The sequence below is a fragment of the Panonychus citri genome, unplaced genomic scaffold (assembly GCF_014898815.1).
Source record: "Panonychus citri isolate SS breed McGregor unplaced genomic scaffold, ASM1489881v1 Contig00141, whole genome shotgun sequence".
Taxonomy (NCBI): domain Eukaryota; kingdom Metazoa; phylum Arthropoda; class Arachnida; order Trombidiformes; family Tetranychidae; genus Panonychus; species Panonychus citri.
This window is the reverse complement of record NW_026515546.1, coordinates 677,179-701,359: the sequence shown is the minus strand read 5'-3', so window position 1 is coordinate 701,359 and position 24,181 is coordinate 677,179. Positions and strand designations below refer to the sequence as shown.

General features: G+C 29.3%; 2 protein-coding genes across 2 annotated transcripts; both read right to left on the bottom strand.

Annotated features, from left to right (window-relative positions):
* Positions 1–10,809: 10,809 nt before the first annotated feature.
* Positions 10,810–14,553, bottom strand: LOC128395173 (uncharacterized). Its single transcript, XM_053355578.1, has 5 exons — positions 13,252–14,553; positions 12,241–12,344; positions 11,821–11,944; positions 11,607–11,679; positions 10,810–11,235 (listed from the first exon to the last, which is right to left on the bottom strand). Exons 1-5 carry the CDS (start codon positions 13,497–13,499, stop codon positions 10,882–10,884), a joined length of 903 nt encoding a protein of 300 aa, XP_053211553.1. The 5' UTR covers positions 13,500–14,553; the 3' UTR covers positions 10,810–10,881.
* Positions 14,554–14,692: 139 nt separating this feature from the next.
* On the bottom strand, positions 14,693–23,795 carry LOC128395153 (probable cyclin-dependent serine/threonine-protein kinase DDB_G0292550). Its single transcript, XM_053355553.1, is given in 6 exon segments — positions 14,693–15,564; positions 15,567–17,004; positions 21,163–21,337; positions 21,490–21,574; positions 22,408–22,618; positions 23,589–23,795. Coding segments are annotated over 5 exon segments (2,619 nt in total). The 5' UTR covers positions 23,589–23,795; the 3' UTR covers positions 14,693–14,854.
* Between the last annotated feature and the right edge of the window lie 386 nt (positions 23,796–24,181).

Genomic DNA, 24,181 nt, shown 5'->3' with positions numbered 1-24,181 from the left:
AGTTGATATTCATCGATGACTTTTCACCTCTTCTCATAAGTTAGCATTTTTTTCATATTCAACATTCCCAATTGGATTCTTATTACTATTTAGGTTAACAAACTAAATCAACTATTTGGTCAACAACCCAACTGTCATCAAAACTTGTGCAATCAACTGATTAATGCTATAATAAATCATCAAGCTTTTATTTAGATGATGACCATCATAAAGAAGAGGATCAAAAATCATCATTATCATCATCGGGATAATAAACACACAAATATTATATAAGAAACTGACTGATGATGATGATGCAAAAGCCAATAAAACTATGGTACAAATCAACATGAATTTTAGCTTTTAATGCAACCAATTATCTTGACCTATTCCCAATAGAAAGATGTTGATTAACGAACTCCATCAAATTGTATCATCATCATCATAATCATTATCTATCGATACAAATAGATATATTGATATAATCATAAATATCCATTTTTATAAATGAGTGTCTACTTAACGGGAAGAGGCAGGGAATGCATTTCTTCCAATACCATATTCTGCATTAGGCTTTGTGATGACGAATGAATGTCGGCCATTTCCTTGTCACAATCTAGGCCTGTTTGCATTTTTGGCATTTCTCTCATCGTGCTATTTGTTAGACACTGATCTTAATGTCTCACAACGGTGAGAAATATAAACCTGATTCGCAATGTCTCACAACGGTGAGACACTGATCTTTATGTCTCACAACGGTGAGATACTGATCTTCATGTCTCACAACGGTGAGATACTGATCTTCCTTTCTCACAACGGTGAGAAATATTAAATGATGTCCCTATGTCTCACAACGGTGAGACATTGATCTTTATGTCTCACAACGGTGAGAAGTTCAATAAATGATACACAACAAACTGTTGTAATGATGCAAAAATTAAAAGGTTATCGAGAAAGCTATCATATGTTCATTTAGGTGTTCATTCATTGTTGTTCCATTCACTGTATTCTGTGTTCCGTAGTTATAGTCATAAGTTAATTATTAACAGTCCACAAAGAAGAAAAGAAAGGTAGAAATTCCTATGAGAAAAACAAATCAAGGTCAAGGTTATAGTAAAAGAAAAAGCGAGAGTCAAAAGCCACGAACTGTCGATTGAGAAAATCGAAAGAGAGAAAATTTTATAAAACAATGTTGACTAAACAGTTATTTAGACTGGAGTTTAGTCTTGGATGTTGTTATGAATTTGGTTTGTGGTTCTTATTTTAATCAAGTAAGAATTGAATTGTGTGTTTAAATTTAGGCATTTTAATTGATTAAATTTATTAGTAAATAAGTCGTCATTGAAGTTTCATCACATCCTCATCTTCACAATATCTCATGTTCAATATCTTACCATGATTTTTTTAAGAACAACGAAGTTCTGTTACCAAGGTTATCCTTTTCATTAATCGTTTTACTTCCAATGCAACAATTTACAATTTTAAATATCATTCTATTCATACGTAATCCATACATTCGATCAGGTTATGAATTTTTCAAAAATTTTTAGTTTGAATGCAGTTTGTTCATTGTGTGCGAGATTTTGTAATTCATCTACTATTTTTCAGGCTATCTTAAACTGTTTCGATCTTTTTTCATTGCCAACTATGTAAAGCTATTTTTTTGTATTTACTAAAAAAAGTGCATTAGGATTTAGAGAGGTAGGTTCCTCTTCCAACAGGACCCGAAACATAGGTTAATATTTCACTTATGAATTTCAATCTCATTTATACATGTAACTCAATTACTGCATTTTTTGTGTTTATATTACTACTCTAAGACTCAATTTTTACTATGAGATATCATCATTACTAAACGTTTGATAAGTCTCGTGAATAGTCAGGTACAAATCTCAATCGAATCAATTTTTGGTTCAGCTATAATTTTCATATTGTCAGTTAATAATTTGATCATTATTTTCGAATTTTTATACTTTTTAGCCAATCTTCAATATGATAACATAACGATTACAATTTTAGTTGATATTATTAGTCTATGATAATAATTTAACAATTAAATGAATAAAGATAAACAATACAAATACATAATCTAAACTAATGCAAAACTAACAATCTCCCAGCGGATTAACTTTATTCAGTGTGACACGATGATTGTCACCATTTTCATCGTCATTAGAATCCATCCTGTCCCAAAGTTCATACTATGAACTTTGAATACGAAATTACGATAATATCTTCATCTTCAAATGAAGAAGATGAAGAAAAGAGAAAATATGCTCTCTCTCTCTCTCTCTCTCTTTCCATATTAACAATTGGGCCTATTCTGAATCTCTAGATAGCTAATTTTAATAGAGAAAATGGAGAAGATAAAATGTCTTTTCGAGAAAGAAGAGAAAAAATAATAATAAGATGACACAGGGAAGAGAAAATATTATTTATTGTTATCTTCCTTTATCTTCTTCTTAACATTTTCATCATAATCATCATCTCACTTTATCTTCCTCCTTCTCAATCATCTCCATCTGAAAACATTCTCTCTAAACTTCGAATTTGGTTTAATATCATGAGCCATAATTCATCTATCGATTTCATTTTTGGAATCACAAAATTTCATCTTTCTCATCATCATTTCCACCTCTCCTCCCACAGATTTTATTTTTCTTTCCACTTTTACAACTTCGACTTGAGAGAATCATGATGATTATGCCTCAATCTAATGTTCTCTTTATTCAGTCTTCTCATTCTAAATAATATTGTCTTCATCAATTGATTCAATTCTTTCATTCTTTCATCCACTTACTTTCCTCTTTTCCACTCTGCTTGATCCAAAACATGAAAATTTCAACAACAACAAAAAGAGAATGAAAAAACCAAGAAAACTTAACGGTGATAATAATTTGACTGATGATGCTGAGAAATCAAAGATGACAATAATGATGATTCATATTAAAAGATAAACAGGATGAATCTTCGTACAACAACAACAACAACAACAACAAGGAAACGCCATGAAAAAGAAAATAATAAACATTAAAAAGCGAAATCATATATCAGAATAAGAAAAGTAAATATTTGAAAAAAAGCAAATGGAACCAACAATCCAATGGGAATTATCGTCATTATCATGTTTATAACCTTAAGGTAAGAAGAAAACATGGAAAACAATAAGATAATCTGATGGAAACATGGAGAGAAAGAGTGAATGATGAGTTGTGAAACTTTGAGAGAGATAATGTATTCGAATGAACATAGTTGACATAATAGATTTAAATGTTAACCAAAAAATAGATTGATTTTTATAATGAATATCTGATGATGATGATTGTTGATGGTTTTCACCAACAATATTATGATCCTAAACCTCATCTTCTACCTACCATTTGCCTGTTTTCACTCGAGTTAAATGCAATCATGAAGTCTCTTTTTTTTTCATTCTCTTCTTCCATGATTCCATTTTTCATAGAAAAGTGAAATACATTATGTCATTTCTGTTTTTCTCTGCGAGAATTTTTCGAAGGAAAAGAATAGAACTACTTTTTTTTTCTCACAAACACTGTTCTCTATTCTTAACATGAGGGCTTTTTCTTTTGCATTTGGAAAAGCTTGTAAACTCTCTATTTGCATTAAACTGGTTCCATTTTTCTACTGTTAGTTTGTAAACGATGAGAATGAAAATGCACATCAAGATACATTACGATTCTACCTTTTGTTTGTTCAATTCTATTCAGTCACTTATATATTATTTTCTTATCATGTATTTCACTTTAAGATACTTTAACATCTTCCTCATCCTCATCATCGTCAATCTTTTGCAAAACTAAGGTAGATAATGATAGTATGATAAAGTTCAAATTACTTTCTGTAAACACAATTAGTTTTTAGTTTCTGATTAATATTCAGAATAGTAAGCATATTAGAGCAGGGGGAAGCTCATGATGACAATGATTATCATCAAATTTTCATTTCAATTCTATGATTAGTTTTATCTTTCTCATGGTCGTTATTATTATTTTTTTTCTTCTATTTTATCTCATAAAGTTAATATGGATTTAGTTTACTCGTTAACATCATGATTCAATTCTGATGATTATGAATTTTCATCTGAACTCAAAGTATATTTTGCTCTGTCCATCAGGATGGTGACTTTTAATGGCTAATGGTCAAATAGTATCAAAAGGTATTTTCACCTTTCACTCTTGAAGATGAGATTTCATATTCGCAAGATCAGAAAATTTATTCTGATCCCTTGAGCATCATTTTCATGGTGGAAATAGTTATTTATATTAATCAAGAAAATGGTATGTAAATTATTCCTACTTCATGATTAACTTTCATCATTTTTTGCTACATTTCTCATGTTCTCTCATGAAAATGACGATGATGATTATTACGATTAGGATGAAAGTTCACTATTAAACTCTTTGATTTCTACCTTTCTATTGGAGTTACTATTGGTCAGTCCTTTTCTCACCAAGTCACTGTCCTTTTGAATTCTTTCACTTAATCAGTTGAATTAGTTTACATCAGTTGCTTATCAATTTAATTTGATTAAAGGTTAATGATGCTATGATAATATTTTACATTCACTCTGATTTTATCTTCATCTCACTCATTCTCATTGTCCAATAGATTGACCATTTAACAAAGAGTTGTTGCAAAAAAAAGTCAATAAAAAGAGTTACAAATATTATATAAGAAAGATACGAAAAGTAGAGGTCAAAAGGATAAACACGTTTTGACCAATCACTTTTACTTTCATCTTTAACTATTTGGCAATCGCATCATCTTCATAATAACTGCATCACAATCAATTGAAATTGTAAACATTCAATTTATTGCAAATTTTTTACAATTGCCCTTTGAAAACAGTTATCATTAATATTGTACTTATCATCAAAATCATTGCCAAAATTGATGATAAAATAGCTGGAAAAAATGATAACAGCAAATGAAATTTATCTTTGATACCCAGAGAGATATTATCAAAATGTGTTGCAATGATGATAAAGATGAACAAGAAATGGTGATGATATTGAGACAAACCATGATGAAAGTTTTCCGAGGGTATAAAAATCAACATGATAACTTGTGAGTAGTTGACACGAAATTGAAATGAATTTCTGCCTCTTTGAATCTTAGTGTTTGAATTTGTTTCATTCACAGTTGATCAGACTGCAAATCTATCCAAATGTTGAAAACGATTGATCAACAGTAACAACAACAACAACAAGACCAACATGAAACCTAAATGAAAAAAAAACACCATGAACCCGGAAAAGTGTACAAACTGTACTAATATTACAGAACATGATAAAAGTAAAGTTGATGGAAATTGAAAAAAAAGTAAAAGAGAAAAGAGAAAAAAAGTTCTGAAAGAAAATATCTTCCAATTCCATGTAATAGCTCATGTAATACATTGATTCTGAACTTTTTGCTTTTCTCTCTTTCTCTCTCTCTCTCTCATTTTACTCCTTCTCTTCTGCTATTGACCATTTTTACACTTGATTCAATTTGAGTTTCAATCATTCATCAAGATTATAACCTTAACCAATCACACAACTACATTGAAATCAATCAACACTTAAACACACACACAAACTAAACATAATATAATCTGTTTATCAAAATCTCTCATGTATTTATCTGTTTACTTCTGAACTTACTGAACTTTTTGCTCTTACCTTTATCATCCTGACGATATCTAACTCCAATTATGTTGAAAATTCTTGTTAATGGATTATATCATCTTTCAGAAGATTTTTCCTCTCTTCATCACCATCCCAATCATCTTATCGTTTAATATTTTCCTTTGAAAACTTTTATCATCCTCTTTTTTTCCACAGATTTATCTTTTTTACACCAAGGAATCTCTCTCTCTCTCTGGATGTATTTCATGATTGTTGCGTGAGCCTTGTGGAAATGATGCTCTTACCCTTGTTTTTCACTCCATCAGAATTGGAAAATACTGGAGCTTTTTTTGTTTAATATTTTTCTTCACTAATATTAAATGTTTACCGTTAGTCTATTAGAATGGTAAAGTATTAGATTAACAATCGATGGATACAAATTGGTAAATCGTTTTAGCTTGATGATCGTTAACTTGCCCACACCCAGAACAGAATCCACTCAATGATTGTGATGATGGAGAGGAGGAGTTTTTATATGTCTTATAATTTATCGAGGAAATGGTGATAGTGATGAAGAAGATGATTTAATAGATTTGATTTCTTTTTTCTTTCGAAAGTGAGAAGAGAACAGAAATAAACACGAAATAGAATTTTCATCCGGAAGTTGGCATTGATGCTATTACATGATGATCATCATTGGTTTGGTAGAAATTGCAATAGAGAAAGAGAGAAAGTAGGTGAGAGAAAACTAATCATGATATAATGATGATGGGATAAGATTATCAGAAGAAGATGAAGAAAACATTTCTCTTCATGGTGATGATAATGAACTTACTATTCAACAAGAAGTTAATATAATGTATCATTCTTAGAACCCTCCTCAGAATAGTATCATGATGATTATCATGATAATGATGATGATGATTAGTTTTTCTTTCTTTTCTGGCTCTCTCTCTCTCTCTCTCTCTCTCTTGCTCTCTCTTTAAAGATATTATATTCAAATCTCTGAATAATTTTATTCCAAATTTTTTATGTTATTCAAAATTGTTGTTTCTTTTTTATTTCTCTTTATGATTGTTTTATATTCAAATTCATTTTCCAAAATCCAAATTGAATTTCAATCTCATCGTTTCCTGAACTATCATGATGATGATTATGATGATAATGAGGCTGATGAAACTTTTAATGTTCTAATATTGATCAGAATTTAAAACTATTAATACCAAACAGAATTGAAACTTAATATTAATGTTACGATGATTAAAATTATCTTTTTTGCTCATGGATGAGAATCTATTGATTAATATTAACAATTTTTTCGTAAATTACATTTTAAATTTCATGATAAGCTATTCATGAATATTCATTTAGAAGAAGAAAAAATTTTCTTCTCTTCTTTTGTTCTTTCATCATTTTCATGCTGATTCAGTAATTATTTAGCTCTGATTGTTGCATTTTCTGCTTACTTGTTACTCATCTTACCTTTAGTTTGTTGGTTTAGGTTGAAAGGTGAAAGAGTGAAAAAGTCTCAGGGTGAATGAAATTCATATTTCATGATATTCATATTAATCTATACACATAAATGTTTCCATTGCCACTCTTATTGTGTCAACATGATAACGATAACTGAGTAAATATCAAATTTAAAATTAGCTTGAAAATTGATACAATCAAGTTGATAATTCAATATGATTTTTGTGTCCGTGGGGATGATGATGATGATGAAAATGAAGATGAGCAAAAAAAAGAAAGACAAATTTTCTCTTTGTCTCTATTACTATGATGGAAACAGCTGTAGGTCATCATCATCTTTGTGAAGATGATGATGATACTTGAAAAGACTGACGATGTTTACTTTGATCATCTGGATGTTTCATTGAAAAGATGAAGAGCAATTGAGTGGGTTAGGGTTGGAGATGAAGATAATTCTTAGTCGACCAAAAATGAAGAGGAAAAAATTATGTTGGTAATAAGGATGCGGAATAATGATGAAAATGCTGGAAGGAAGTTGGAAAGATGCTATTTTTTTTATCTTACATAAAGTAAGATGATAAAAATGATGAAATCATAATTGCAATCAAGGTTTTTAGACGATCAATTGATTGTTGATTATTATTATTATTGATATTTCATTGAGATTGCGTTTCATGATGATTGGTATGATTCAGTTATTCAATATTTAATTCAGTTGATGATGTAATTATTATTATGGATTCTGAGTGACGGAAAAAGCAAGAGAGAGAGAGAGAGAGAGAGAGAGAGAGAGGAGAGATACTGAGTTTATCTGAATGAAATGATTGAAAAAAAAGCTAATGAACCTAAAAAAAATATGTAACATAAATTTTTATCATGATTCTCATGATGTATTCATGGTGAATATGAATCGTTATCATGATAGTCATAACAGTCTATCATGATATTGATTATCTTTGATGGGGAAAAATTAATGAACCACTACAATTTGTAAAGGAAAAGCAATAACAATCAATGAGTAATCAAAATGTCTAATCAATTACATCCCATAACTAATTGTTATCGTATCAATTAATTTGATTGTTAATGTTTTTCAATCCATTGTCATCATGTTGATAATTATATTAGCATATTTTTCATGGTAATAAATTGTCTCAAAGTTTTATTGTTTTCTCGTTTTCTTGCTTCTTTTTTTTAATATTCACCACGATTATCATAGTGAACTTATTTGATTGAATAAAACTTTTTCTCTGGGAGAAAATTTCAATTGATTTACCTGAAAGAGAGAGAGAGAGAGAGAGAGAGAAAATTAATTCAACCCTCAGGGAGATTACTGCTAATTTCATTTTCCTGGTTATTTTCAACTGTATCAGTTTTTTTTATTCTTTTATAGTTATCAGACTGTACACAGAATCTGATAAAGTTAAAACTGTCGATAGAGATTGGTTACTATTGGTCAGTCCATTGGAATCGTGGAATTGACCTTAATAATAAAGGTAAGAAACTTTTTATCTTCTTCTTGTATTCATCTTATTCAGTCTTACCCTCTCTTTTCCTAAGGAAACAACAAGAAAAAAAGTAAATAAATACAGAGCAGATTAGAGTGAACTTCATCCAAGCGTATTAACTAAAACTTGAGTTTCTTCAAGCAAATCTTATGGTCAAAAGGAGTAGTGGACAACATCAGTTGACAGTAACAGTTATATTAGTAATCTAGCAAGAAGAAAAAAAAATCCTGACTTGAGTTTTATCAAGTAATTAACAAAACTTGAATCTCTTTAGTGTTTTTCATGAGTTCATGATGAAATCAGTCTGAAGGATGAAAGATAAGGATGAGTTGTTGTTGTTGTTGTTGTTGTTGTTGTTGTTGTTGATAATGATGATGATGACGATGATGATAATGATGAAATTACTGAGGATGTTAAGACTTTCAATCAACTGTAAACTCATACAACTAATATTAACCTTAGTAAATGAAAATATTTATCTCAAAACAACACAGACAAGGAAAAAAAATCAATCTAATTTACCTAATTAACTTGTTTACATCTTAATCATGTTAAACAAGTCAAGATAATTAAATATTAATTGTTAATAAAGTCAACATCTTAGACTCAATCCAGGTAAAAATCTCAAGAAAAGATAATCAATTTTAATCTAATTTTCATCGGAAACGAAAAGCAAACCACAATTGAATAATTTACCGTTAATCTAACGTTAATAACATTGTGAAACCAAATTGATTACAATTATAACCACCAAGACAATTAAACTAATTGTATCAACAATATTTATCTTATAGCAATTGGAAATATCTTTTAATGGTAATCGTCATGTTAGTAGGTTAATCATGTTAATCAGCTGTTAAATCACAATTGTAACATTTAATATGTATACAAATCGTAATCCTGTCAGTGTGTCAGATGATTATCATTCATCCTGATCTCCAGAATCATCATGTATTGATGATTCATCCTAGAATTGGATAGATAATATCTACTATATTTGTTTACCTTTGTCATCAATTTGATAGTAATAAAAATCATTAATATTAGACAAAACTAAGAGATGAATCTATTTAAAGCTTGTTAATCCTTAATCCTTAGATTGTAACACCTTAGCCTTACTAATAACATGATATTTCATCATCGTATCAATTGATATATAATAAGAATTAGGTTAAAGTAAAGGTTAGTTTCAAATATTTATCATCAAGATTGTCGGGTAAATAATGACTAGCCCCAAGAATAGACTCTCCGGATTATTACTCAGAATTGTAATCACAGAATCCATGAGAATCTTTAGTTGGACATTAATTTCGTTCTTTCCTGTCTCTCTCTCTCTCTCTTCTTCATCCAAATAATAATATGAGGAGGAAAATTCTGGTAATTGCCAATGATTTCACCTCAACATCTTCTTCGTCTAATTCTTCCTCTTCTTTGTCACCTTCTTTTTTATTATTATTCTTTTTCATCTTATCTATTATTCTTCTAGGCTTATTTCCATCTTTATCTCCATCATCATCTATCCATCTTCCTTATTATCCTTTTCTCTTTCTAGATCAGCTTTTCATTTACTTCCTCCACCTCATTCCCTGTGAGTATTTCCAGAATTTCCTCTTCCCTTTTTTTCTGCTGCTTTCTATTCACTTAATAATAGTTACACACACACACACACACACTGAATTTACTCCAACCCCACAGGCCCCTACACACTCACCACCTCTACTAAAACCTACAACTCTTACTCACACCACTCATTGACTCGAAGAGGCTAAAGTTCAATGTAATCTTTATCCTCCAACACAACATGAATCATTATATAACAACAGGAACATGAACAATAACTTATTACATGGGGGTCATGTTTCATTCTCAATCTTATATATCGATATTTTTCTTCTTCTTCTTCTTCTTTCTCTTCTCCTTAGCAATTTCATTTAATCAATGGATCATGATTATGATAAATGGAATTGAAGAAAAAATTTTCCCTTGGATTATGCAGATAATAATATTAATGATCAATAAGATATCGGCAAATCTCACCAAAGCTACAGGAACATGATGATCATCTTCTTAATGATAACTGAATCGTAATATAAGACATTTATCGTGTTTTACCTGTGCAAAGAAAAAAGAAAATCACAATTTTATTACCTGATGAAACTGCGAAACATGAGAAATATTATTAATGTTATTACATAATAATCTGAATAAATGAAGAAACAAAATCTTAACGAACTCATTTTTTATTGATACAAATGCGGTTGTTGGTTTTTTTTGGTTTTCTTGTATTGTAAGGGTCAGTTTACATTGACCACATAGATCGTATTTGTTTCTTCATCATTCTCATCAACTAGATAACTTTCAGTTGAACATTGAAGTGACAATTCTGAAGGTTCAGTTAATGTCCTTGTGACCCGATTCTTGGTTCTATTGGTTTGATTGTGACGATGAACATGGGAATCGTCAATTGATTGACTGTCCATAAGTTCATCCGATGTTGGTGTTGAAAGAAATTTTGACCTTGAAATGCAAGGTGAACCCACTAAGGATAAAGTTTCACACCTTTTTGGAAACACAAATGATAATCCACCAGCAATTAAGCAGCTTAATCCACATAATCCAATTGCTATTGAGCTATCGTACATTTCACCCTGATGAGATGAAAGAAAAGTTGTTAATGATTATTTTTATTCTTAAATTGGAAACAATTAACTCTAATTAGAATTATTTTCGCGTAAGAATGCAAGAAGAAAATTACAAGATTCAGGTGATGAAATTCTGACAGGATAAAAGTTCTGATTCTATCTGTTTCTTTTTCCTATTTCTTTCAATCTTTAGGTTGTTTTTTTCGCTTCTCCCTAATGAGTTTTTTTCTCCTCAAATGATGTGAAACTTGTCATTTATTTAGATTGTAATTGCAATTAATTGTTAACAACTTTTTTTTTCTCAACCAAATTGTATTATTCAAGAAGTTGAATTAATTAAACAGTAATCATGATTATGATTCTGTTGATTAACTTACCAGAACTATTAGATTGGGTGCAGCAAGTTTACCAAGGATTCCAGATCCATAGACAAGTGTAAATCCAATGGCCCTGGAATGATAATGGTTGCATGATGATGGTAAATTCATGGTGATGATTAGTTTGTTTTTCAGGTGAAATTTTTTTCATATATGTTTAGTTTTCCATCAATTGATATAATCAGTTGATTGCATGTAAGTAAAAATTGTTTACCTTATTTCGGTGGGCAGAGTTTGTAAGGAATGGAACCAAATCATTGGTGGTAAGATTGAAATGATTACCTGGGAGGCTCGAAAAAAAGTCGATGGAAGTAAAAGTAATCGAAGATCAAACCAATCTGAGAATTTAATTTTTATAATATTAATAGAATTTCCAAGTTTTCGAATCAAATTTTAATTCAATGTAATTGAATGTGAGAGAGAGAGAGAGAAGAAAATCTAATTAGAATTCAATGATGAACAGAGTTACAGAATTAAGATTGTATTAATTTTCTATTCAATGTATTACATATGAATCATTGATTTTGTTTCAAGTTGATCAACAATTCAATTCTGATTCATTCATAAAACATTTCATGTGAATGAATTCAATAGATTCAATTTGAGAGAGAGAAAAAATCTTCCAAACACTCACCGTACTCAGTTAATATTGGTAATAACTTTTGAAAGGTAATGGTGATCACCATGAGTAGACCAGGTAACAGAAAAAGTATCGCCTGAACACCATGAAAACCAAACCTGGAAAATAAGATGAGGATAAAAAAAGATAATCTCATGTTGAGCCAAATAAAAAGAAGACAAAGTTTCAAGCTCTAAATTGTGAATTGCTCAAAGTTATATAAATAAACTCCATGTAAATTCATGAGTTGAGAGTGGAAACTTTTTTTCAAACGATTGAAACTCTTATTTCACCTGAATAACAATAAAGGTGAAAACGTAAACATGAAATAAAAACAACAGAAAACAAAAGTTCTGGTTCATAAGGTGAATTAATTGAGTTGAAAGAGTTACAATAAAGTGAAACTATTTCCGTTTCCATATATATTATTACATATTCAATTGGAAGAATTGAGAGAAAAAAAGTTCTAATCATATTTCGATTCTGAAAGGGAATGAAATTACTCATAGAAAGAGAATAAAAATGAAAGAAATTTCTCTCTTTCCATGAAATTTTTTTTTCTTCTTCATTCAGAATTACCTGGAAGAGAAGGAAAAAAAAAGTTCTTAAGTTATGATATTTGAAGATAATTGAATCTATTAGCTGAACCATGAATATGAATATTGTTATGAAATAATAAGTTATTATGAAACCTCATGTAATTCAGATTCTCTCAATAATGATACAGGATAATAACCACCAAGGAGATGATATTATTACAAGAGTCATGTAGACACATGATGAAATCATGAGTGATGTTGATATGAATCCATCATGTAGAGACAATGAATGAAACCAGAAAACACAGGAAATACATGATAGGAGGGAGGGTGGAATATGAGATTAGGTTAAAAAGTACATATGATTCTTGGGTAAGATGAGATGTGATGAATTGATGCTCATGGGAAACTGCATGGAAAATATAACGAGTAGATAATTTGTAAGATGAACTTGAACACTGAACTCTGAATATGCTGATTAACTTACCTGGTTAATAGGAGTAAATAGATGATGATTATTATCCCAAGGTTCATGAGACCTGAGTAAAGGTAATCGGTGGGTTTAGGCTCACGGAATTGAAATATTTGAGGTTCAAGAGTATCCAAGGTAAGGTGAGTGGTAAAGGTAAAGTATAAATTGGTTATTGCACACCAATGATAATAATTACATTGAAAAATTGAGGTAAAGGTGAAAATTGTTGAGAGGGATGAGGATGGAGATGGAGATAACTTCATGAGGAAAATTGAATATTGTCAATCAAAGTTTTCCAATGAATTTTTGTTTTCTGAAGTTTCACTTGTGAAAAAAAAAGATATTTATTATTTCATTCAAAATATTGAACAAATTTACATGATAAAAGTTTTTTTGTTTCTCGAGAATTGAATTAATTAAATTGATTGGAAAACCATTTTGGTTTCAACTGTTTGATTGATATTTAGTAATTGTTAACAATTTACCATTTTGGTTACTATTTTGTTGCTGTTGTTGTTGATTGTTGATTGTTGTTTACCCTTTACCCTTGATTTGCAAAAAAGTTTACACAATTAAAATGTTCATTATCATGATTATCATGATTGATTTTCAGCTGATTATGATTGGACTTTCTTATTATCATTATTGATCATTTGATTAGAAATCGTTAACTACAATTCAACATTTTCACTTGAAGTAATTTACTATTAGGTCATTTGAGTTTGAAGTAATCAACTTAATGGTAATTAGTTTTTCACCGGTATATTAATTGTTTTTAGTTTATTTATCGTTTATCAACCTGATCAATAATATAAATTTAAAGTTTACCAAAAAATTGTTCAACTTTTAATCTGCTTTTTTTTTCAACAATCAATTCTGATTATACAATTTAAACTGATTCGGCTCAATGATTATATTAATTTACAATTAATAGATATTGTTATTAAGTATCTAATCAAGGCCTGATTCAAACAATTAAAGGGAGACACAATCATAACTATCTAAATATTAATTAATAGTTGATAGAATTGGAAAAAGTGAAGACTCAACGATTTACCTTCGAGTTCATATTGTTTATAATATCGTTTCGTGGGTTCGTTTGTGAACTTAACTCGAAGTGAGAGAAAAAAAAAGTTCCATTCATTTGATGAGAAATTTTAACTCAAACTATTCAATAAATTTTCTCACAGTTAATTAGACATAAATTTCTCTAATTCGACAATTAAGCTAATTGTCAAAGTTTTAATGCCAAAAACTTGGAGATTAATTCAATCTAATCAACAAAACTTTTCAACTTTACGCTCTTTACATGCTGCCATCTATTGGTCGATTTCGTAACTTTTATCGAAACTTTTGAAAAGTTGGAAAAAAAAATTTCTTTTCTCTCATCCAATTAGATGTAATATTTTTCTTTGTTGTTATGATTACAATTAGTTAATCAGTTGAGATGATTAAATTGATAGTCAATGATTGTGTTTATTGTAGTAAATTATAAACTAATAGTTTGTGTGTTAACAAAATGTAATCAAAAACAAAGGTGAAAAAATTTTTTTTGGACTCGAATCATAATAATCAATTAGATGGACAGTTAATTATAATTATTAAATATTTGTCTTGTTTAACAATTAACTAGTTTTTTAACAAGATTATTTTCGTTAATTGTTATTGGTTGACTTGAATTAACTTGTGATTTAGGTGAAATAGTTTCTACTACAACAGGTAAAGATGTTGATTTGTCATCGATTGTGTTATTATTGTTAATTGTTGATGGTGATGAAGTTATTTCAATGATTTGTGAAGGTAAATGATGATGAGAATGATGATGAAGGGGTGGCAGTTTATGGTGATTGTGGTTATGGTGATGATGATCAGGAAGAGATGAGGGGAAACTGTTTATTGATTCAATGTCCGGTAAACCTTCATCAGGAGATTGATGTTCATTAGCTAAAAGGATTACCTGGATTCGAGCAATTTTAACCTCAAGTTCTTGAAGTTTATGTTGAAAATCTTTAGGAATACAAGGATTAGAGGATGAAGAATCTTTTACCATATTAGTTTCACTTCCGGCTGATTTATTAGTCTCACTGAGAGATAATTTTCCTTCCTTAGAATCAGAGTTTCCACCAACATTACAACTACCGGTTGAATTGGGACGAGATGAACTTCTCAATGATGAACCTCGACGTTTCCTCGATTCAAGTTTACCAATATAACTTTTAGCATTTTTCAATGATCTCTCCGAAATTGATAACTTATTGGTCAGGTCATTTAAACGATCTCTCATCAGGTTGATCTCTGCTGAGTGAACTTCCTGTAAACCGGAAACTTCACCTTCAACCTGTTGTAGGCCATCTCAAGGTAATCGTAGTTTATGTGTGACTCTTGAAGTTCACGGTTCAACTCGTCCAATCGAGCGTACAATTTACCGGTCACTTTTTTGTACCTTTCGGCTTCCGATAGTCTTCGTTCTTTCTCAAATTTAAGGCCATTTTTCACCTCATCAAGTTGACCTGTTAACGAATCACTTTCCGCTTTCAGGTTAATATTTTCTTCCTCTTTGGATCGAAGCTCATCTCGAAGACTGGCAATTTTCCGTTGACACTCTTCCAATGATTTAAGTCTCGTTTGGCACACTGAATCTAATTGTAAAATCGTCGACTTTAATTGTTGATGGTTAACAATATCATCCGAACCATTAACAGTCGTTAATCCATTGATATTTTCCCCACCACCATTTATTAATCCAATTGACTCCATTTTCTTGGTCTCTTGATTTTCGAGCTTCTTTTTACCTTCTACCGGTGTGGTTGCCGCTACCGTTGAGGCCACTGTTACCGTCGGTTCGGCAAATTTACCCAAATTTTCATACAATTTAAGTATCTCCTTAAATCGTGTCCCAGGAATATTTGATTTGTCATCATAATTAATACTATTATTATTATGATTAATATGATAATTGTTAGTTAACTGATGATGATTACCATTATTATGATGATCAAATTGATTGTTCATATTGTTAAATAGGTTAATCAGTTTGGCTCGATTATTTTCCTCGTTAATTAATTCCTTCCCATTGATTTTATTATTATCATTTCTATCAGTGCAATAATAATTATCATCAACATAATTTAATTGATTGTTAAGTTTATGATTAGAGTGATGATGATTAACTTGATTCAATTTATTATTATTCACTTTTGGTGTTGTCATTATTGTTGATGATGGTGGTGGTGGTGATGGTTTAGTTATGGGCAATGATGATAATGAATTTGATGTTGGCTTAATTGTTGTCAGTGAATTAATTGTATTCTCATTTTGATTATTAGTTATTTGCTGGGATGAATTTTGATTAACAATTAATTTCCTTCCATTTGATGGTGTTAATGGTCGTATTAATGAATTACCACAAGTTCCATTAACTAATTTGTTCCATTCTCTCTCAATTAAAGCATCATTAGTTAAATTATCTGCATCAATTATTGAACTATCAAGATCAATAATATTATCCTTTGTTGATTGTTGCTTGTTGTTGTTGTTACTATTTGTTGTCATTGTCGTTGTTGATAATAATTGGGTTGATTGTGATTTAATTAAATTGTTTCCATTTGATCCGTTTAGTATATTACAAGAACCAATAGTTTTCTGAGTGTCCATGAACTTTTTCGAGGTCAAAATTTCATAAATATTTTCACGATTTTTTCTTATCACATTGGCACCAACATGGTACAGATTATGTTCCGATCCATTCAAAGTTTTACTCCGGTTAACCTATTCAATGAAATAGAAATTCAAATGAAACAATTAGCTAATTGTAGTCTAAAGATATTCTGATTGGAAATAAATATTTGTATATATAAGGAGAGAAACAGGAAAAGGAAATATTTACAAACAAATAAAAGGAGATGAGGAAACGGAAGTTATCTTATCAATAACAGTGTCTGCAACTTATCATCCTAATCTTCATCATCATCATCATCATTATCATCTTGATGGTGATTTTTTTAACTGTTTACTCAAAATTCAATTTAAATTAAATTAAAAACGTTTTGCCGGAAAAAAAGTTCATTCATTTGATTAACTTTATGATAACGAGACTGAATTATGATTATAATAACCGTTGATAATTTAATTTAACAACAAACCAATTATATTCATTAGCATCATGATATGGACACAATTAGTTAGTTTAACTGAAAGTTCATGACATTTTCGGCATTATTATTGTCATGATGATGGAGATGAAGTTCAATTAGAATCCAATCAAGTAACTGGAATGGATCCAAGAAAAAAGTTCTGAAGGGAAAGTGAAGAGAAATCATTTTGACCTGAAATTTACAGTTACATTTGCAATTCTAATGGTAAACTATTTTTCTTCATCATCATTATTATGATAGAAAAGAAAGAGGAAAAAAATTGAGAGAAAGAGGAACCAAAATCGATCGGTCATTTAGCTTTGGATTGATTTCAGGTCGTTAATCGGAGTTGATCGTGAGTATCGACTTGTCATTGACATGTAAGTTATTTTATCGATTTATCATCAATAATGATCATAATCATGTCGATGATGATGATGATAATAAGATGATAATTAAATGTTGATAATAATCAGTTTTCAAAGTGACGAAAACTTTTTCAGAACTTTTCGAGGGGAAGGAAAAACAAGTTCGATGGTTGAAAACTTTTCCTCTCGAATCCCATTTGTAACTGTTACTCTTAACAACAATTAATCATCCTGACAACCTAATCAAATATGAATAATTAACAAAGTCTAACATTTTAAACTGTCAACATTAATTAACAATTCACTAATTGCTAGGAAATAATAGTTACAAACCAAAAAGTTCAGCAATAATTTTCTGTTTTACCACAAAACCCAATCATAATAAAAAGAAATCATCCTAATTAACTAATTATCATTGAAATTAAAACGTCAATTAATATTTAACTTGAACCATTTAATCACAGTTACGATTGAAAGTGAATCAATGTAAACAATTAACTCGGTTACCTGATAGGTGTTAATATGTTATAATGATTATTGGTACTCTCATTAAACTATTGTGTGTGAGTGAGTGTGTTTGTGTTAATTGTGATTAGTGATATTAAATTGAATCGTTAATTAAGTTTCACTTTTTTTGCTTCGTTCATCATTAACAACAATCAGTCAGAAAAAAAAAGTAGTTGTAATATAAATACATCAAAATGACTTAACCAAAAAAAGCTCAACTTGACTTATATCATGATGATGATGATGATGGTGATTTATTATTGATGAATTTACTCAATAATCAACACCAGGTACCCACAATGAATGGATCATGATAGTAATACTGATATATAAGTGTATATGAAAACTATTCAGTGATGACGAATCACAAACTGTTATGAATTTTTCTATTCACCATGAAGGTGACAGTATCCGAGATTAAATTGTAGTAAACATGATACGTGAGATTTTGTACCGTTATAAACGGAAAGATCAATGTACTTGAATCTTGTAATCACTTTGTTATCATCATCTCTTTTATCTTCCTCCTTTATCATCTTCATCTTTTATCTCCTTCCTCCTCTCTCTCTCTCTCTTCCTGGAGTAAATGTTCATTCCGAATCACATAGAGATAAATGACTGAGTGAACAGTGAGATGAGGATACGGATGGTGAAGACGAAAATAGTAACGTTAAAATGAAAGAGAAAATCATCTTTTATCTTCCATCATCAATAAACAAAGAGAGAGAGAGAGAGAGAGAGAGAGAGAGAGAGAGAGAGAGAGAGAGAGAGAGATGAGATTTCCTCTCTATCATTTATTACTATCGTAATCGTCTAACTTTAGATTGGTTTTTGTTTACAAATCATCAATGATTAACTTAATCATAAATTGTTCCAATGTAAACAAATTGTGATCAAATGTATCAAGTGCTTTATTGAATTTAATGATAACGGAACTGATTAATTGTATATCTCTCTTTATTTTGATTAATATTAATAAACATTAAATTCTGTGCTTCCTCATTGAGCAATTACCTAATTATTATTAACTGGTAACTAACATTATCATCATGAGGGTTAATCAATTAATGATCATCTAGTTAATTGTATCCCCATGTTTGGTAATTAAAGATTAATTTTTCCTCTGGTTTTAGGTTGATTTGGGTTAACAACATGAATACAATTAAATCAAGATTCATTTCATTAATTGAATCTAAATACATTTTGATTACATGAGATTAGGTGTGAGATTAAATTATCTCAATGTTATTTTCTAAAATTAAATTAAATAAATTGTCATTTCATATAACAAACCTACGCTAATTGATTAACCTTAATTACGACGATATTTTAATAGTAAAATGGGCAAAGACTAAAAGTTTAATTGCAATTTAATTTCTGACAGTTTACTGATTTAATAGTGAATGAAACTTGAATGTTTTTTTTTTCATTTGAAAATATCAATTCTTATTTTCCTGAGCAACCGCTGATTCTGAGTGTTGTAACTTTCTGTTTACATGCTGATATCATGATAGTTCTGGTTTGACCAGGGGATGGATCATCTTCATTAATGATAATGAATCATGAGTCATGAATGATTAAGATCAAGTCCCATGAGTGGGTCACACGATGAGAGAGTAAGGTGAAAGGGAAATGGCTCATTTTCGTTGGCATGATTAGCTAGGGGATCGGTAAGTGGCCTGATTATCGGGCCAGCAAATATATTATCACACTGTCACCCTGAGGACATCAAGATATTCATCATTATTATTAATATGAACACTCATATGTGTGTTGGTGTGTTAGAGATCATGAATGATCATGTTGACCTAATGGAATCGGTTTTTTTTCTTCTTCATGTTGAGAGATATACACTCATTTGATTACTTAAATTGATTAACTAACAATTAATAAACTAATTCATTGATCCATTGAAAATCAATCCATCTTATTTATTGCCTTTTCAGTCAATTCTAATCATAATTTGATTCATCAGTCAATAAGTTCAACCATCAGAATACATTAGGAATCAATAACTGTTAGAACTTTTCCTCGAATTTATTTCGACAATCAAATTAAGGTTACACTTTTCTCACATTCTGACAATCAGTTAATTTAGTTAAACAATTGTAACATCAATTTCTTTACAATTAACTAACTATTATTATTATTTTCCGCTTCTAATTGTCAATTACTACAAGTCAATGAATTATTGGTTTTCTATTATTATCTCTCAATGTATGAGATAAATTATCCTCTTAATTGTTGTTGACTGTTTTTAATTATCCCTTAATGTCACTAATTGTTAACTGTTACAATTAAGTTTCTAAATTTTGATTGTGATTTGATTAATTGTCTTGAAGAGTCGATATAAGATTTTTTTGAGAGAAAAACTTTTTTCTTCAATTAAACTTTTTCTCTCCTCTCGAAACTTTGTCCAAACCATTTTAAAAGTGGACAACAACAGCTAATCAACGTTACAATTAACTAATTGTTTGATTGATTATATTAAAAGAAGCTGGATTATCTATTAATATAAAAGTGAATCAATTAACTAATTAAAAACTTTGTGAGAAAGAGAAACAAAAAACCAAATTAAATCAAAGAAAATTGTGATAATTAAGCCCAAAGGGAAAGAGAAAAAGTTTTCGCAATTCCAACAATTAAAGTTAATCAAATTCTATTAAATTAACTTTGTGATTTAGATAAATATATATATTGGAAAACTAATTAACTGTTGATTATTATTCTAATATTGTGTTCACTTATATAGTTAACCTGATAAATTGTTAACAATTAAGTAAAGAAAAGTTTAATTTTAGTAAATATTAGTTAATATATAAAAATACAATCAATTGAAATTGATTGTTACCATTTAGGTGAGAAAAAAAGTTGTTAATTAGTTAATTGTGATTGATATTAATAATAAATCTACTAACCATTTTACGATTATTGTCAATTTGATAACAATCAAAGCTTGAAAAGTCTCGACCAGAATGATAATTGTTATGATTAAGTTGATTATGGTGATTAGTTGATTGTCGTTCTTGAATCATTGATGTTGGTCCTTCTGAAGTTGATTCCAAGGTTTCAAAACGTGCTCGTGAGCTTGATCTGCTTTTTGTTAAACAATTAACACGCTAATTAGTATCAATTAAACGATCAGATAATTAAGGGCTAATTGTCAGTATTCACATTCGGCATGTGTGGTCAATTAAAGTGCAATTTAAATCGTAAAACTTGTTAATTGTTAATCATTTTCTTACCTTGATCGAGCCTTACCCTTTATCCGTGAATAGGGTGTCCGATTGATTGGTGGTGAAGGAGGAAGAATAGTGTAATCATCGTCATCTTTAATTTGGGAAACAATTAACGACTAATTAATATTCATATTCATCATGATTTACGCAGTTGTAGTTAATTTAATTTGGTTACACTATTGGTAATTGATTTACTTTTAGTAATACAACAATTTACATGGATTTTCATTCAAACTCACTTGATTCAGTTTAATCTCATTGATTGTGAGGTAATTGAAATGATAAATAGTAAATTAGATTAACTAATTAACTATTTTTATAATATAAACGATAATAAATTGTTGCTGGTTTAATGTTGTTACCATGACGTTAATTTAATTGTGGCTTTTTTTAGCAGCCACACAACAATTAAGGAAAACTTTTCTGGTATTATTTAATTGTTATACCAATGGTTAAATTGTTAATTTAATGATGATAATTGATTGTTTCAAATCTAAACAATTAACTAATAGCTAAATTAATGTGTGTATGTACATAAAAGTTTATTCAACTTTTGATTCAGTTGATCAAACAAACAATTTAAAATATTAACGTAGACATTAATTGTCTTTAACAATCAACTATACAACTAATATAAGAGTAGTAGATTTTATATAAAACTAATCAAGGAGACAATTAAATTAATTATCTCTTATAATGGAGGTTAATTGATCAACAATTTTTCAACTGATTAATAGAGAGAGGAAATAAATTGATGATAAAATTAATCGTAACAATTTAAAATGTCTTAATCTTTACACAATTAGAATCAATCAGATCGACAAATGATTACAGATATTAATCAAATTGACTAATTAACAGTAACAATCAACGAGTAAAGTGCAATCTTAATGATCTTTGTAATCTAATTAAATCTCAAATTACCTGAATTAACAATTAAATTGATTGATGGTGAGCTTCTGTTGATTCGGTTTGATAAACTGTTAATATGATTCCGTTGGTTAGATGATGATGATAGTGATGATGCTGAAGATGATGATGAAGAAGATGATGATTTAATAGTATCCATCCAACCTGATGATTGAGTTGATAAACTTAATTGTGGCGAGAAAATTTTACTCTCATCGTCCCACATCTAATTTGGTTATTAACCAAGTAACAACAATTAAGGATAAGACAACAATTAGTGATCAATAGGAAAGCAAATCATCAAAAAGGTTAATAGGAAACTTAAAAGTTAATCAAACCAATTGAAAGTGTTTAAATTGTCACAATTTTGGTCAATCAGGAAGTCTAATCATCAACAAAAGATGATTTATGATTTAATTGACAATTTTGACAACATCAATTGATCAACAAAATTAAAACATTATAATTAAGTTAATTGTGATTAATAAAAACAGGAAAGGCTTAAAATTTGATTTGTTAATTTCTTTAAACTTTTTTTTTTGTTAAAACTTTTGCACTTTTGCTTATTAATGTTGATTAAGTTGTTGTTGTTGATCAAAATTTGTTAATTGTAACAATTTGTTGATTTGATTGTTGATATCAAATTGAAGGGTAACCGTTTTTTTGCACAACAATTTAAATCAGCAAATTGTTAATCAAGTTAATTTGGTTTCCTTGCAAATGTAAAGTAAGAAAAAACTTGAAACATAAAAATCAGATCAAAGCGTGAAAACAAATTTCCTTGTTTATCTTGATTGGTGTTGATTGTTGGTTAATTTTTCTTGATTGTTCAATGAAAATCAACATCACCTAGCATTGTTAGATTGTAAATAGTGATGTTTAATCATGATGAGGTTGATTTGAAGGTATATTAATCCAATTAATCCATTAATTTATAAATACAAACTAATCCAATTGAAATTGAAAAACAAGAAACACAAAATTTAAACCAAAAAATTGAGAAACATGGTAAACAATTTAGTCCATTGATTAAGCTTAAATTATAGTTAAATCGATCACATCAAATGACGGAAAAGAGTTGATAAAATATGATCAGAGATGATCCACTGATTAAAACAACAATTAAATCAAATTGTCAAATGGATGGGGAGAGAGAGAGAGGAATAGGGAAAAAGTCATAGGAAAAATGAATTTACCTTAATAATGTGATTCCAAGTTGAGATTATTGTTGATTGTCATTTTGTTGGAAGTTAATTATTGTCACTAATTGTGATTATATTGTCAACGATTAAGATGACAAAATGTATAAGATGAGGATGAGGATTAAAAGTGTGTCTATTTACTTGTAAAGGAAGAAGATTAGATGAAGTTTCTTCAATTCGATTTACTGTAAAAATGATTTTCGTTTCTTTAGTTTAACAGGTTTGGCAGCTCTCCATCAGCTCTCTTGCTCCCTTATCATCATTATCATCTCTCTCTCTCTCTCTCTCTAAAATTATCTTCTCTTACTCCCCTGATCCTCTTTCTCTTTCTCTCTACTTTTTATCATCACTTTCTCCTCAATCTCAATCTCTGTCTCTGTCTCTATTCATTTATCTTCATCATTCAAAGTGTAATCAATTTCTTAACCATTGATACATATTCAATATCATGTAAACAATTAAAATGATCACAATTAAAATTAATTATTACCCTAACCGATATTAACCTTGATTGTTGTTGATTTTACCTTCTCCAAACTATTTGTAAATAAAAGTTTGATTAACTTCCTCTCTCCCTGTTGTTAATT

Bases quoted from the DNA above. Each gene is read 5' to 3' on its own strand.
- LOC128395173 (XM_053355578.1), bottom strand. From the start codon at position 13,499: ATGAAGTTATCTCCATCTCCATCCTCATCCCTCTCAACAATTTTCACC. The intron at 12,345-13,251 runs GTAAGTTAATCA...CTTATTTTCCAG, and splicing joins TATTTACTCCTATTAACCAG to GTTTGGTTTTCATGGTGTTC. The intron at 11,945-12,240 runs GTGAGTGTTTGG...TTAAATTCTCAG, and splicing joins ACCAATATTAACTGAGTACG to ATTGGTTTGATCTTCGATTA.